This window comes from Carya illinoinensis, chromosome 2, assembly GCF_018687715.1.
Source record: "Carya illinoinensis cultivar Pawnee chromosome 2, C.illinoinensisPawnee_v1, whole genome shotgun sequence".
Lineage (NCBI taxonomy): Eukaryota > Viridiplantae > Streptophyta > Magnoliopsida > Fagales > Juglandaceae > Carya > Carya illinoinensis.
This window is the reverse complement of record NC_056753.1, coordinates 33,548,469-33,561,325: the sequence shown is the minus strand read 5'-3', so window position 1 is coordinate 33,561,325 and position 12,857 is coordinate 33,548,469. Positions and strand designations below refer to the sequence as shown.

The 12,857-nt window shown below is 36.8% G+C and overlaps 1 protein-coding gene across 3 annotated transcripts; it reads right to left on the bottom strand.

Annotated features, from left to right (window-relative positions):
• Positions 1 to 2,181: 2,181 nt before the first annotated feature.
• Positions 2,182 to 11,089, bottom strand: LOC122301147 (F-box/LRR-repeat protein 14-like). 3 transcript variants are annotated; one of them, XM_043112272.1, is made up of 17 exons: positions 10,622 to 10,885; positions 10,308 to 10,530; positions 9,711 to 9,922; positions 9,507 to 9,635; positions 9,179 to 9,386; positions 8,369 to 8,515; positions 7,432 to 7,506; positions 6,794 to 6,865; positions 6,595 to 6,666; positions 6,130 to 6,201; positions 5,926 to 5,997; positions 5,226 to 5,297; positions 4,855 to 4,926; positions 4,168 to 4,311; positions 3,459 to 3,530; positions 2,908 to 3,054; positions 2,182 to 2,693 (listed from the first exon to the last, which is right to left on the bottom strand). In XM_043112272.1, exons 3-17 carry the CDS (start codon positions 9,906 to 9,908, stop codon positions 2,509 to 2,511), a joined length of 1,737 nt encoding a protein of 578 aa, XP_042968206.1. In that variant the 5' UTR covers positions 9,909 to 9,922; positions 10,308 to 10,530; positions 10,622 to 10,885; the 3' UTR covers positions 2,182 to 2,508. The 3 variants fall into 3 exon arrangements, with proteins under 3 accessions (XP_042968206.1, XP_042968204.1, XP_042968205.1); XM_043112270.1 differs by lacking the exons at positions 10,308 to 10,530; positions 10,622 to 10,885 and adding an exon at positions 10,925 to 11,089; XM_043112271.1 differs by lacking the exon at positions 10,308 to 10,530.
• Positions 11,090 to 12,857: the final 1,768 nt, after the last annotated feature.

Sequence of the window (12,857 nt, the reverse complement as noted above, 5' to 3'; positions counted from 1 at the left end):
AACCCTTTTAGCAAGCAATAGCGGCCAGCAATCGGAATCTCTTGTTTTTCACCGTATTTTTGTTCGTCTTTATCCTATGACTGGTTTCCTCGAGATCAATGGGTCTAGGAAAGATTTATTCGGAGCAAATGTTGAAAAATTCTTGACGGGAAACCATAGTAAGCCCCGCAACTATCCGCCATTTTCATTCTCGCGTAACATCTGAAAATGTTGAAGAGGAACCGAGTTAATGAATGACCCTGCACTCTCAGGTGTAGCTTTGGTTAAGACTTCATGGATAGATTCAGATTGCCACTGCTTATTGAATGATCACCGTGTGAGGATCGGAGGTTGGTTTATTGTATATGTATTTCCATCACTTCAAAAAATCACCAAGGGATCCATGTATAATGATTTTCATTTCCAGTTGCAATGAACTCCACGTGAAAAGGCTCCAAACGCACACAACCTAGGCCAGCAAAGGTGGTGGAGAAGCCCCTTGGGGCCTTGTCCGAATGACGAATATAGTTTTTTTATTTTTTATTTTAACAAGAGCAAGACTTTCCATGGTGCTTTCACGGCTGCTTAGATTGGTGGTCGGAAGCCAAAACTATAGTGTTGGGCGTGAGTGAAACAAAAGAAGATGGGTTTAGCACGTTTCTAACGACAAAAGAACATTCAAACATGCAAACCGAGAGGAGAGGGAGGACGAACAATGTCTGCAAGGGGGGCGAGAATGCGTCCTCCAAGTACCGAATAAAGGCAACACCCGATCGAGAACCTGATGTCATGTGGTAGGAGGTAGGTGGAAAAATGTCACAGTTCACAAGGGCGATGGGCCTTGTGCCAGTTTAATTTCATTACCAACTTTCTTTATTTTGATTCAGCATGTTTTTTTTTTTTTAACCATAGGATAGCTAGTGGGCCTGGACCCTTAGCTATCCTATAGCTGATGGGGCATCCTGTTTATGTACGAGCGAGCCCAGAGCTCTAGTGTTGATCATCCGGAAGCTTAATATAATTGATTTTTCAGTCTCTCCTCTCTTGAAGGCAAGTTCATCCAAACGCCTTCCATCAAGTGTGTGAAAGAAAACAGCACGACCCAACCTCCACAAAGTCGCCTAGGGTACACACTGGCCAAGGCACCAGATCAAGGCACTGGAGACAAGCACTCATGGGAGGCACCGACATACTATCGAAAGAGAACAAAAAACTTAGATCATTCAGAATGATGCTTAAAGATTAATAATGTTACAAATTTAACATTGAAGGCTTAATGATGTGGGTAATCTTTTCTTCGACAAGAGCAAACTTTTGCTTCATAAGTTGGTCATCTGCCGCAAAATCTTGCTGAGCCAAATGCTGTTAAAAACTTAACCATGAATCCAAAGGAAAATAATACTGTCGCCTAACTTTGCCCCCTCCCTTCAATTTGATTGTTCATGTATTTTATTTTATTTTCAATTTATTCTTATTTAATGGTTAAAAAAGTGACTCAGTATATTGATTTTTTTTAATGTTTAAAAGATATTTAAAACAAAAAACAAAAAAAAACAAAAAATGCAATTTACATTAGGGGCACTCCAAGTGGACAAACTTGGATGGCATAGCAGCACTACCCTAATCCAAAAGGCAGGACTACGTGTACTAATTTGGTTTGACTTTTATCCCTCGAAATCATAAAATTCTAACACGCTTCCAAACTCGACATACACGACGCCTACTTTATCGACATTGATTCGATGGTAGCCCTTTTCCTTTGAGCGGATTCACTCATCTATCAATATTCAATGACTTAACACTATATTCATAGTACCAAGACATATAAATCCAAACTACAGGTCTCTTTGACTTGAACCTGTGACCTGATTCCTACTCTAATACCAATTGTTAAAGACCCAACCATTAATCCAAAAATCCTAAGGCTGTTGAATACTAATTTGACTACACTTTTAACCCTCATATCATAGCAAATGCCCTTTGGAGCTGAGACCTGATACATTACTATGAGTTTGAATGGAACTGTGTTCTAAGCGGAATGAACCGATTAACTCCAGCAGCAGAGGGAGGCGGGGTGATCAGAGCAGATAAAGGTGATAAATAAAGGCCGAAGAACGCTAGTCACTTTCTTGATCTTCTCGCCTTGTAAAGCTCACTAATTTACAGAGATTTACATAAGCCATCAATCAAGAACCAAGGGCGTTAATGCACAACCCAACTACATGGGAACTGCAGTACATAATCATATGTCAATATATACAAGCATAACCACAGCTGAAATGTCTCCGAACCATGCCCAAGGAAACTTTTATCTACATTTTCTTCTGCACCATATGAAATGACACAAAAGAAAGCTTCGCAGAAAGCATTGGGAAAATGTCCTAGAATGTCCCCTCAAGCCCCATTTTGAAATACCCTTCAGGTTTAATCATATGTACAGAACATCGAACTCCACCTTAATCTTTATTTTATATACATAGCTTCCCCTAACGCCAACTGTAGCTTTTCACATAAATCTTATCTCCATGACTACTCAGGGCGGAAGCTTACCAGATTAGGAAGACCAGTTGACTGAAGCTTCTTGATGTCATTTGCTTTCACCTTGCAGCCCTCCAACGTCAGTGATTTCAAATTCTTCAGAGTTTTCAAATGATGCAGTCCTGTACTGGTGATGCGAGAATTTGACACATTTAAAGATACCAATCCTGTCAAGCCTGCATTGACATGGAAGGATGAGAGAATAAACTGCATGAATCCTTTGATTCGGAAACAATATCTCACATGTCAACTGCAACGGCTATACAAGTAAACTCTGGTACCTTTGAGTCCCATATATAACACTATTCTTTTATAAGTCCCATATAACGAACTAATTTTATGAAGATAAGCATGCATTCATTTAAAGAAAAAAAGGGTTCAAAGAGCTACCAGAAACCAACTCCAAGGTTTTATCTGTCAGGTTAGAGTTTTGTGAAAGATTTAGCAGCATCAGGGAAGAAAGATCTTTGATATTCTTCACACCGGTATCTGTCAGTCCACCACCGCATATTTCCACTGACCTCAGGTTCTTAAAGTCTGACTCATCAAACACGGGAGGAAAATGAGAGAATTTAAATCAGAACCGGTCAATCCACAAAACAAAGTTCAAATGATTTCAAGAATGTTATTTACGGAGTTAGATAAGGCCTCTAATCATTCATAGTTATCAACTCTCTCTCTCTCAGATTCAGTCATCATCAGAGAACCAATCTTTATATCCAATTAATTACAGAAGGAACTTGGAAGACTATCAGTCGCTAGATATTATAAAACATTCTCTGCAACTATATGAATCTGGTTAAATGACAGTACTCTGCATTGTTCTCTAGCACCTAATCCAGTACGTACATGAATCCTCTAGCTCTGTGTTTAGAGGCCGCATCATGTTAACTAAACAAATTTGTTAGCACAGGCAACTAGATTAGTGTCATCTAACATACTTCGCAGATGGTTTGTTCCAGCATCTGTAATACGAGCTCCAAAAAGATCAAGGTGAGTTAGTCCAGTCAAACCTGCATCAGAAAAACATGAACATTGCATCCTTTTTTTTCTTGTTAAAACGAATTTATATTGATTAAAAAAAAAAAAATAGGCAAGAGCCCAAGTATATGGGACATATACCAATTGCATCCTGAAATTGAAGCATTCAAATAATTATGAAAAACTAATAACGTAATAAGAATTTTGGGAAGAATAAGATGCTCTTGCAGTGTAACAGTAGCGCTCATCAGTCTATTGATAAGAGAAGCAGGAAGGCAATGAAAGTGAATGCAGAAACTAATTTTGAGGCTATGACACAAAGAACTGAATGTTAAAGAGGATCGGGGGCTCACACAGTCATTTGATGACTTGGTTTGGACTTTTGAGAGGCTCAGTGGCCCAGATATTTTGCAATTAAAAATAAAAACACATTAACAAAATCTTGTACCTGGTTATTAAAACAAACTTATAATAAGAATGGAAAGTAAAGAATGGCTCAATATTTAAATATTATAAAGAGATACTAGTTTAGGAAAATGATTCAAATTGGAAAAATAGAAAAAGAAAAGAAAGAAAGATCACTTCCACTACAGGTATTCTTGCTAATGTTGATCCTTTGTACTTCCATTCTGTTCACATCTAAACACAACTTTAATCTAAATCCCTTACTTGTAATTGCTGCAAGCCCAGTATCCGTAATATGGCGAACATCCAAATTGAGTGATTTAAGAGATGAGAGTCCAGACAATTTTCTTAAACCGTCATCAGTAACCTCAGTGAATGATAAATTTAAACTCTCCATGTTTGTCAAACCTACAGGAAACAAACCAACATATCATGTTATGAGAAAATAAGATCTAAATGGCAATTTGCTAAACAACTTTGTTAGCTCATTAGCCTATTCCTTTCAATTCCGACTGTGAACTCCTCTCTACACACACAAACAGAATGAAATAAACTTTGGATCATACAGGGGGTAGATCTTTTTCTTTTTTCCACTCAACTTGAGGGCTAATATGCAATCTCATTCATAAAGGACAAAAGAATTTACCAAACACGTGCAGACTTTCATTATAGGTAACTTCCAACTCCTGTTCTAGATGTACATACTAGATATACTCGCACAAATGAAATAATACCATAAAATCAAGCTTCTTTTGATCAATAAAAATTTTCACCAATTAAAAGAAAAAAAAAACCATAAAATCAAGCAGATCTTATCATTAAAGTGCCACTTCACAAACAAACCACTTTTTAAATGCATGTGAACCTGATTATATGCTACAATGAATTGCTTGAAAAGCATTTTTTATATAAGAAAGAAATTTCTTGAAAAATAGAGGGTGAATGTCTAACCAGATAGATGACGGAGTCCATTGCTTCCAACTTCAGTATCAGACAACTCCAAGCATTTCAGATGCTGATGGCCTAAAATCAAAGCATTATGTATTCAAATTTCAGCATTATTTACAAATGAGTTGGGGACAAGGAAAGTTCCTAGCATGTGTTGGGCCACTCCGAGCATATGTTATTCTCATCATTCTATAATCAATTTTTACTATCATGAATCATGTATAGAAGTAAATCCTCAATATTTACTCCAAAAAAACAACTCAGTAAAACATTTCTTTCTACTAGACCACTTTGGTTGGAAGCAGAAGCTTTGCCAAAATCAAGGCGGACAGAATTTAACATTATAGAAAATAAGGGAAATCATAAACACCAACCTGTCAAATTAACCAGCCCTTCATCCCCAATCCTACATGAATCCAGGTTCAAGCTTTCCAAATTTGTCAGACCTGCTTGAACCATGATTATGTATAAAAACTATTATTCAAAATGTATAGCAAATAAATGAAGAAAAGACCGAGATATGTGATAATTCAAGACATCACACGCACAAACATGCTCAAACTTCTTTCATGAGAGATTTAGTTTTATGGAAAATTCTAACGAATATAATCCGTGAGATACCCATGACCTACACTCAAAGCAGTTGCAGATATAAACATTGAATAAATAATGCAGTAATTTGTCCACAAAAATCATATTGCAGAAGCTTAACTGTCAACAAGAACATTAATGTATGATTGGCACAAACAAAGGAAATCAAGATTTCATATCTTGTGCTCAAAAGGAGGAAGAAGATCTCACATCCTAAGGGTTAAAAGCTTAACCAAATTAATATCCAACAGTCCTAGGGCTTTTGGTTCAATAGTTGGGCCTTTAACACCAACTAACTATAATAAATCTTTTTTTTTTTATAAGTAACTATAATAAATGCTTGAAATTAGCTGTACATTTTAGCAGGCGTAGATACAAACTCTTTACCCTCAAACCTGTTCTTCCATTCATGGAAACTACGAAAAAGGAATCACAGATCAAAGTTTTTGAACTTGTATAGATATGAGGAAAGACACAACTAACCTTTCAAGTGGACCAAGCATGCATTTGTGATGTCATTGAAGCCCAAGTTTAGTACTTTTAAGTTCCCAAGTCCTACAGATAACAAGGTATGCTATAAGTTCAAGGCAAGGTTCTTGTAAAAAGTAAAGCAGCACAGTATAAATGATTTTTATGATTATTAAAGCAGACCAAGAAATGGCATGTGTCAGTCTTAATGGTACTTACTTGAAAACTTCTCACATCCAACATCAGACAGATTACATCTGTTAAGATTCAAATATAACAGGGCAGAAAGAGCTGGCACAAAAACAAGGTAAGATAGGTATCAGACCAAACCAAATATTGAACAGAATTGAGTACAGATAATTTGCAAAAGAAATATTTATTTGTTAAATTTGCATCACATACTAGTAGAACCCAATCAGCCATAGATACCCAGTAAAAATAACTGCCAGGGGTCAATAAATTAAAGAAATTCACAATCAGAAGCATGGTAAACCTTCATTCTTCCTTTAGAGCCTGTAAGCATTTCCACAAATTAAACTACCAATTTCACAAGTACGCCCTCATAGAGAAGACACTCCGTGAACAAAAGCATAATAAAAGCATTTATGAAAAAAATTAAATATAGTTTATACTATTTTCTCTAAAGAATTAGGGGAAAAGACCAAGCACCAACAGAGTAAATACCTGAAAGAGAGTCCAGGCATGCAGCAGTAACTGGGCATCCCTCCAAGTTCAATAGAGAAAGCTTGTGCAGACCTGCAACACAGATAAACAATCTCCACAAATATTAATGCAAACAAAAACACGATACAATAATAATAAGAGATGAAATCCAAAAGCAAAAATAGAAAACCTATGCCACTTATTTAAAAAAATAAAGTACCTTTCAAGAAATTAATGCCGATATCTGTAACCTTGCTGCATGAAATCTGCAGTCCTTTCAAATTGATAAGCCCTGAAATTTTATTGAATGAGTGATCCGCACAATTTTCTGCTTGACCATCTTGATTACATTGCTCATGCACATGCCAACACATATAGATGTTTGAAATGAACTAATCAAAATCTATTTGCAGTATGTGACAACAAATTCCTTGGGCTCTGCAACATTTTAGTCCATGCACAATACCCAACGAAACAAATAATTCTTTTTAGTTTTCTATCAAAACCTACGCCTGTTGAGGGAAACACACAGGAAAAACCTCTTGGAGGCTAAACTGAAACGCAAGTTCCATACTTAACAGCACTGCTGTAGTTGTCCATAACTAATCCTAGATACACATCAGCATTAACAGTTGTAGCGACCGGAGGAATGGTTTTTCCTTTTTCATATATATATATATATATATATATATTATATTGCATCAATGTATCCTATCTATAGAATCTCCTAACAAGCAATTCAGAGAGGGGGAGGGACAGAGATGATAGGCATACAATTTCAATAGAAGGCTGACTATAAAACTATGGGCGTGCCATCATTTGGAGAAGAAACAATGAAGGATAGAGAGCATAAGTTACCAGAGAGAGGCTTCATATCATCATCTGTTATGCAACTGCAGCATTTGAGATTGAGAGACTCCAATTTCGTTAAACCTGTAAATATATATATATATATATATATATATATATTATAAGTAAACGATTATATTGATATGAATAGGCATCACCCAAGTACACAAGATGGTATACAAGAGGTAACACCTATTTAAGAAGAGGAAATGGAAAAAAGAAATTCATGAAAATCGAGGCCACAAAAATAAATTATATATATATATACCACATCAACTGCGAGAAAGCTAACTAGACTATTCAATGCAATGTTCCCGTTATCGAGAGAAAACTAAGTAATAAAACTTCACTAAAAAACACAAAATGCATAACCCAAGAACGTAGGATGTATACAAGAGAGACCTATCTAGAAGAAGAAAAACATGTAAGAAAATCATGAAAGTTAAGCCCATTAAAGTCGAAGCTTTCCAATTTAACCTTTTTTTTATTGTCACCAAGTGTCCGAGAACAAAGTCCCAACTAAACACAGGGGTGCACGTCCTCGGAAATGAGTTTTCTGCTAGTGCACATCTAGTAATTGAAGGGGAAGTTTCCCCAAACTGATGGGCCCTAAAAATTGTTTGCACCCAAGAAGATTTGAACCTTAGACCAGGAGGGAGCATACCACCAAGACCAAGCAAGGCCTTTACCACTTGAGACAACCCCTAGGGGTTAATCTTTATAACCTATCCATTCTATGTGGGTTATTCATATTCACAATGTGGGATTGGGGTGTTACGAGGTAGGCAATCCACATTACATAGCCTCCAATAACCATTCGATTTAAAAAAGAATTAATCAACCTAATCGCTTATTTAATCAATCATCTTACTCAACAAACTCATGAAACCCATTTTGTTCCTCTTGCGGAAGGGAGAGAATGAAACTATGCTCAGAGAATAAATACCTTCAATGTGGACAAGCCCACCATGAATCGCAAGGCATCTCTCCAAGTCTAACTTGACCAGGTTAGCTAAACTGGCAAAGGCACTCATTCCCTCGGCAGTAATTGCATTGTTTCTTCTAAAACTCAAACTTGTCAAGTTTGAGAGACCTGAAACATTTAATAAAGGTCATACATGGCATACATTGACCTAATTCGAGTTCCAAGTAGGCCCAATGCCAATTCACATTTATCTCAATTCAAGAAAAGATCAAGAGCACAAAAGAAAATAAATTTAAAGTAGAATTATGCACCAAAATAAAAGCTTTCAAAGGGAAAAAAAAATTGCTGACTCAAGAAATGGTGAAAAAGGATTTAGTCTTGCATCAACATATAGTAGACATGCATGTCATACAAACATGAATTTCACGTCCAACCCTACACTAGAATTCAGCACGCCAAAGAGAGCAAAACCATAGCATGAAACCAATCTTATATGATTAGGAGCATCTGGCTTCCTCTCTTCTCCTCCATTCTAGAGTTTGAGCATATAACTAAGAAAGCCATTATGAATACGAAGGTCTTAGACAATTCTGTCTGAGTTTAATTTCAGGTACACCATGTCTCTTCTAGTATGGGATCATGATTACTTTGATTCTCTTTTTCTACCCTCTGCACCAGTACTTCCCCTTTATCTTGCATCCAAACTCCCCTTCTCCCAATTCTTTCACTTTTTCATCTTTCTATTAATCTATTAAAAGAATTAAATAACTAATTGAAAATATCAAATGCCCAGAACCAACACAGTAAATGAGAAAGCACATAAAAGACTACCACTTAGGCATTCCAGCCCGCGGTCAGAAATTTGGTCACAACAATTAAAATACAAGGCTTCAAGATTTGTGCAATCTTTGAGATGAAGCAACCCAGTATCGGTAACTTCAGAACCAGAGAGATCAACAGAAAGCAAAGATGATCCCTGTGAAGAAATTACATCCATCCAACTATCATTCACCCCAGGGTAATCTCCCAAGTACAGATCCTGTAAAAAATAGACAGGAACATTAAAAAAAAAAGAAGCATGGCAGACTGAACACTAATGGGAAATATAACACCGGTAAATATATTAAAACCAACTTTCCAAATAATCACTATGAGCTACCTGGAGAGCGCAATCTCGAAAAGCTTCAAGAGAAACATCAGTTAAACGTTGAGAATAGACCAACTCATCAAAGATCTGCTGACTAATATCCCTTGGGAGCATAGAAAAGGTTCTATATCTATCAATGTCCTGCAAGGGAAAGGAGAAAAAGAGATAAGACTAGAAGCAGGTATCCTGCCCAAACATAATACATATTACACGTACCTCACATGTTTTACGTATACACAAATCCAAAAGCGATGGACGGTTCCCTCTTCCCAGTTGCATATCTATAGCAGGTCGCGAAAATGAAGTTGCCAACCACTTAGAGCTTCCACTCTTACGATATCTTCCAAAAAACCCTCTGAGTAAACTGTCTTCATTGTCTCGCCGGTCTCTCTTCCTAGAACAAGCTCCCCCCATCGAGAAAATTTCCCCTAATAAAAAAAAAAAATCACAAAAACTGAGGCAGAACACTACTTAAGCCACTGAATTATAGGAACGAAAATATGCATTCAACTTCCTGTAAAATAAACAGAGAGAATAGCAGAGTATTTATTCAGCATAAGTGATGGTAATTTAACACGCGCATACACCAGATTCGTGTGAAATTAGGACTATCGAGGATAGAGATCAGAAAATGCAGTTATTTCGCTAGTGGTTACATGCTGTCAAGGATAATATCACAACAGGCAATGGTAACTGCGATTCCTCAGCACCTCTGGAAGATAAGGATCAGTTGGAGAAGAATACGGATCAGATAGATAAGCCTCTGGAGTCAGTGGTTAAGAAGTTCACATTTATCTGTACTGCTATGGTTACCTTCTTGTGTACTATACTTTTAGTCAATCTCTGTGATCAGTAAAGAATTTCAGCCAAATTATCCAGTCAATTAGTTTCTCAACTTGTTCTCAAGAGCCTCGTGTTTTCTTCTCCTTTCTTCCCCAGAAGAACAGTATCTCTCACTAAAATCCAAAACTTTGGATTCTGTCTTTCCTGAACTCTCTCCGCGACCAACCACAGACTCGTCGTCGACAAAACAAAACTAAAATAACACAGACAAACAAAGTCACCACTGCCCCTTTAACAGAGAATTCACCAAAAGGAAAACAACCATAGACATAACAACATCGTACCGAGTCAAACGAAAAGGGAGGACACTACAATCGTACAGCACGCAACCCCTTAAGCCGTTCGATTCCCTAGAGCGCGCTTCCACCGAAACTTCCCCGTTATTTTTTTATTAAAAAAAAAAAAACAAATTCAACCATAGAGATGAACTTTCTGGACCCCGAACTTGATAACCAGTATCAATAAATTCACACGATATACCCATTAACATGAATAGACCGTCAGACGAGAGAACAAAGAAAAGGTCATCATCTCCAAACCAAAAACTTTCCCGGAAAACAACTTCCACGGAAAGAATAAAACTTTACCTGGTCACGATCACCAACCGAAAACCAAAAGGACTGTCGTTGAGTCACTGGAGAGAGAGAGAGAGAGAGAGAGAGAGAGAGAGAGAGCAGAGGAAGAGTGAGGAGGGAGGGGAGTGAAAAAGTGCCAGATTGCGTAAGCCGAGACTGGGTCCAAACCAACGGGTGAAGAACACGTGGAAATTACTGGTCAGATATTCGATGGTTTGGAGTTTGGTTTGCTGCCTTGGGACGATGAGATAAGAAAGGAGCGGAAAGTGTGGGTCCCCCTTTCGGGCCTTTGCTTTTGTTTTTGGGTTTTTCCATCTCAGAAAATGGGCCCACTCGGCGGATTTGGACAATCCACCGTTCGACGCATTTTTATTTTTCATCTTTTTCTCTTTTACTTCTATAGATCATTATCTTAAATTCAGTCTGATTCCTATATTATTTATAGTAGTCAATAAGTTATTACTCAATTTTAAAAAATATCCCCGATATTAGCTCTGAAATTCCATCATCATCATTTATCGGTGTTGCTCTAAAACCCCATGATCCTCATTCCCAAGCATTAACTCTACAACCCCATCATCATCGTCCTTCCACAACATTGGCTCTAAAACTTCATCATCATCAATTATTTTCTTATCATTTCTTACATTTGAGGTACTCATATAATTACTGCTTTCAGAAAAGACAGGCAATCGCCTAGTAAATGTGCTTTCTTCTCCTTTTTCCATCAAGAATAATCTTCCAATATTAAAACACAACATGAAATTAAAAAATAAAATAAATAAGTATAAAATTTTGGTACAAGAAAGACAACATTTATTCCAAACAAAACACCACACTTGCTAATTCTAATATCACAAAGCACAAGCAAGGGAATTGAAACTACAAGTATATTTTCAGTGTATAAAATTGATACTACAAACTGTTTTTTAGTGTATAAAATTAGATTTGGATTTGCTTTTTTATTTCTTTTCCTGAAAGGTTTAACTCATTGGAAATTGGGAGACCAGCCCACTCTTTTTATTCCAGTTTTTTTTCCTCAACAAAAGATATCGTACAAATAAAAAATCATGACAGTAGAAATTTATTTGCCTAAAGTTTTATATTCATAAAAATAGATTTCACATAGTGGTTGTAATTTTCCGATGGAAAAGGACAACTACTTGCTTTTTGGTTGTTTGTTTCGCATAGAAACATAAAAAAATAAAAATAAAAAAAAAATTCTTATTTGTTTGTTTATGCAACTATTGCTTGGATGTATGGCCCGTAACTATTGATGAATAGGTTCCTTGATTTTGTGAGCATTTTGAATCAAAGTTAAATGCATGCACCCAGAATGATTAAAAAAAATTACTTTTTTGTTATTTGTTTAGCATAGAAACATGAAAAAATAGAATTTTTCTTAGTTGTTTGTTTATGCAGCTATTGCTTGGATGTATGGCCTATAACTTCTGCCTGAACATGTTCCTTGGTTTTGTGAGGATTGTGAATCAAAGTAGTCAAATGCACGCACCCAGAATGATTAAAAAAAAAAAGCACCCAGAACAACTTCCTAATACAAGCACCGAGAACAACCTATGGACCATAACCAAACTGTGGAGGAGAAGAATCTGGTGGAGGAGGAGGCTGCCGATTGTTCTTACTTCTTCCTTGAGGAGAAAATGCAGGAGGTCTGGTTTCTACCAAAGCAATACGCTTGAGGTGAAAATGCAGGAGGTGGTCTGATTTCTACCAAAGCAATACACTTGAGGAGAATATGCAATAGGTGGTCTGGTTTCTATCAAAGCAATACGCATTCATTTCATTTAAGTGAGGTATGCATATGCAGTCCCAATTTGGGACTGTACATAGCAGCTCCCAGTGAAAAAATGCCAGATTGCGTAAGTCGAGACTGGGTCCAAACCAACGGGTGAAGAACACTTGGAAATGATTGGTCAGATATTCG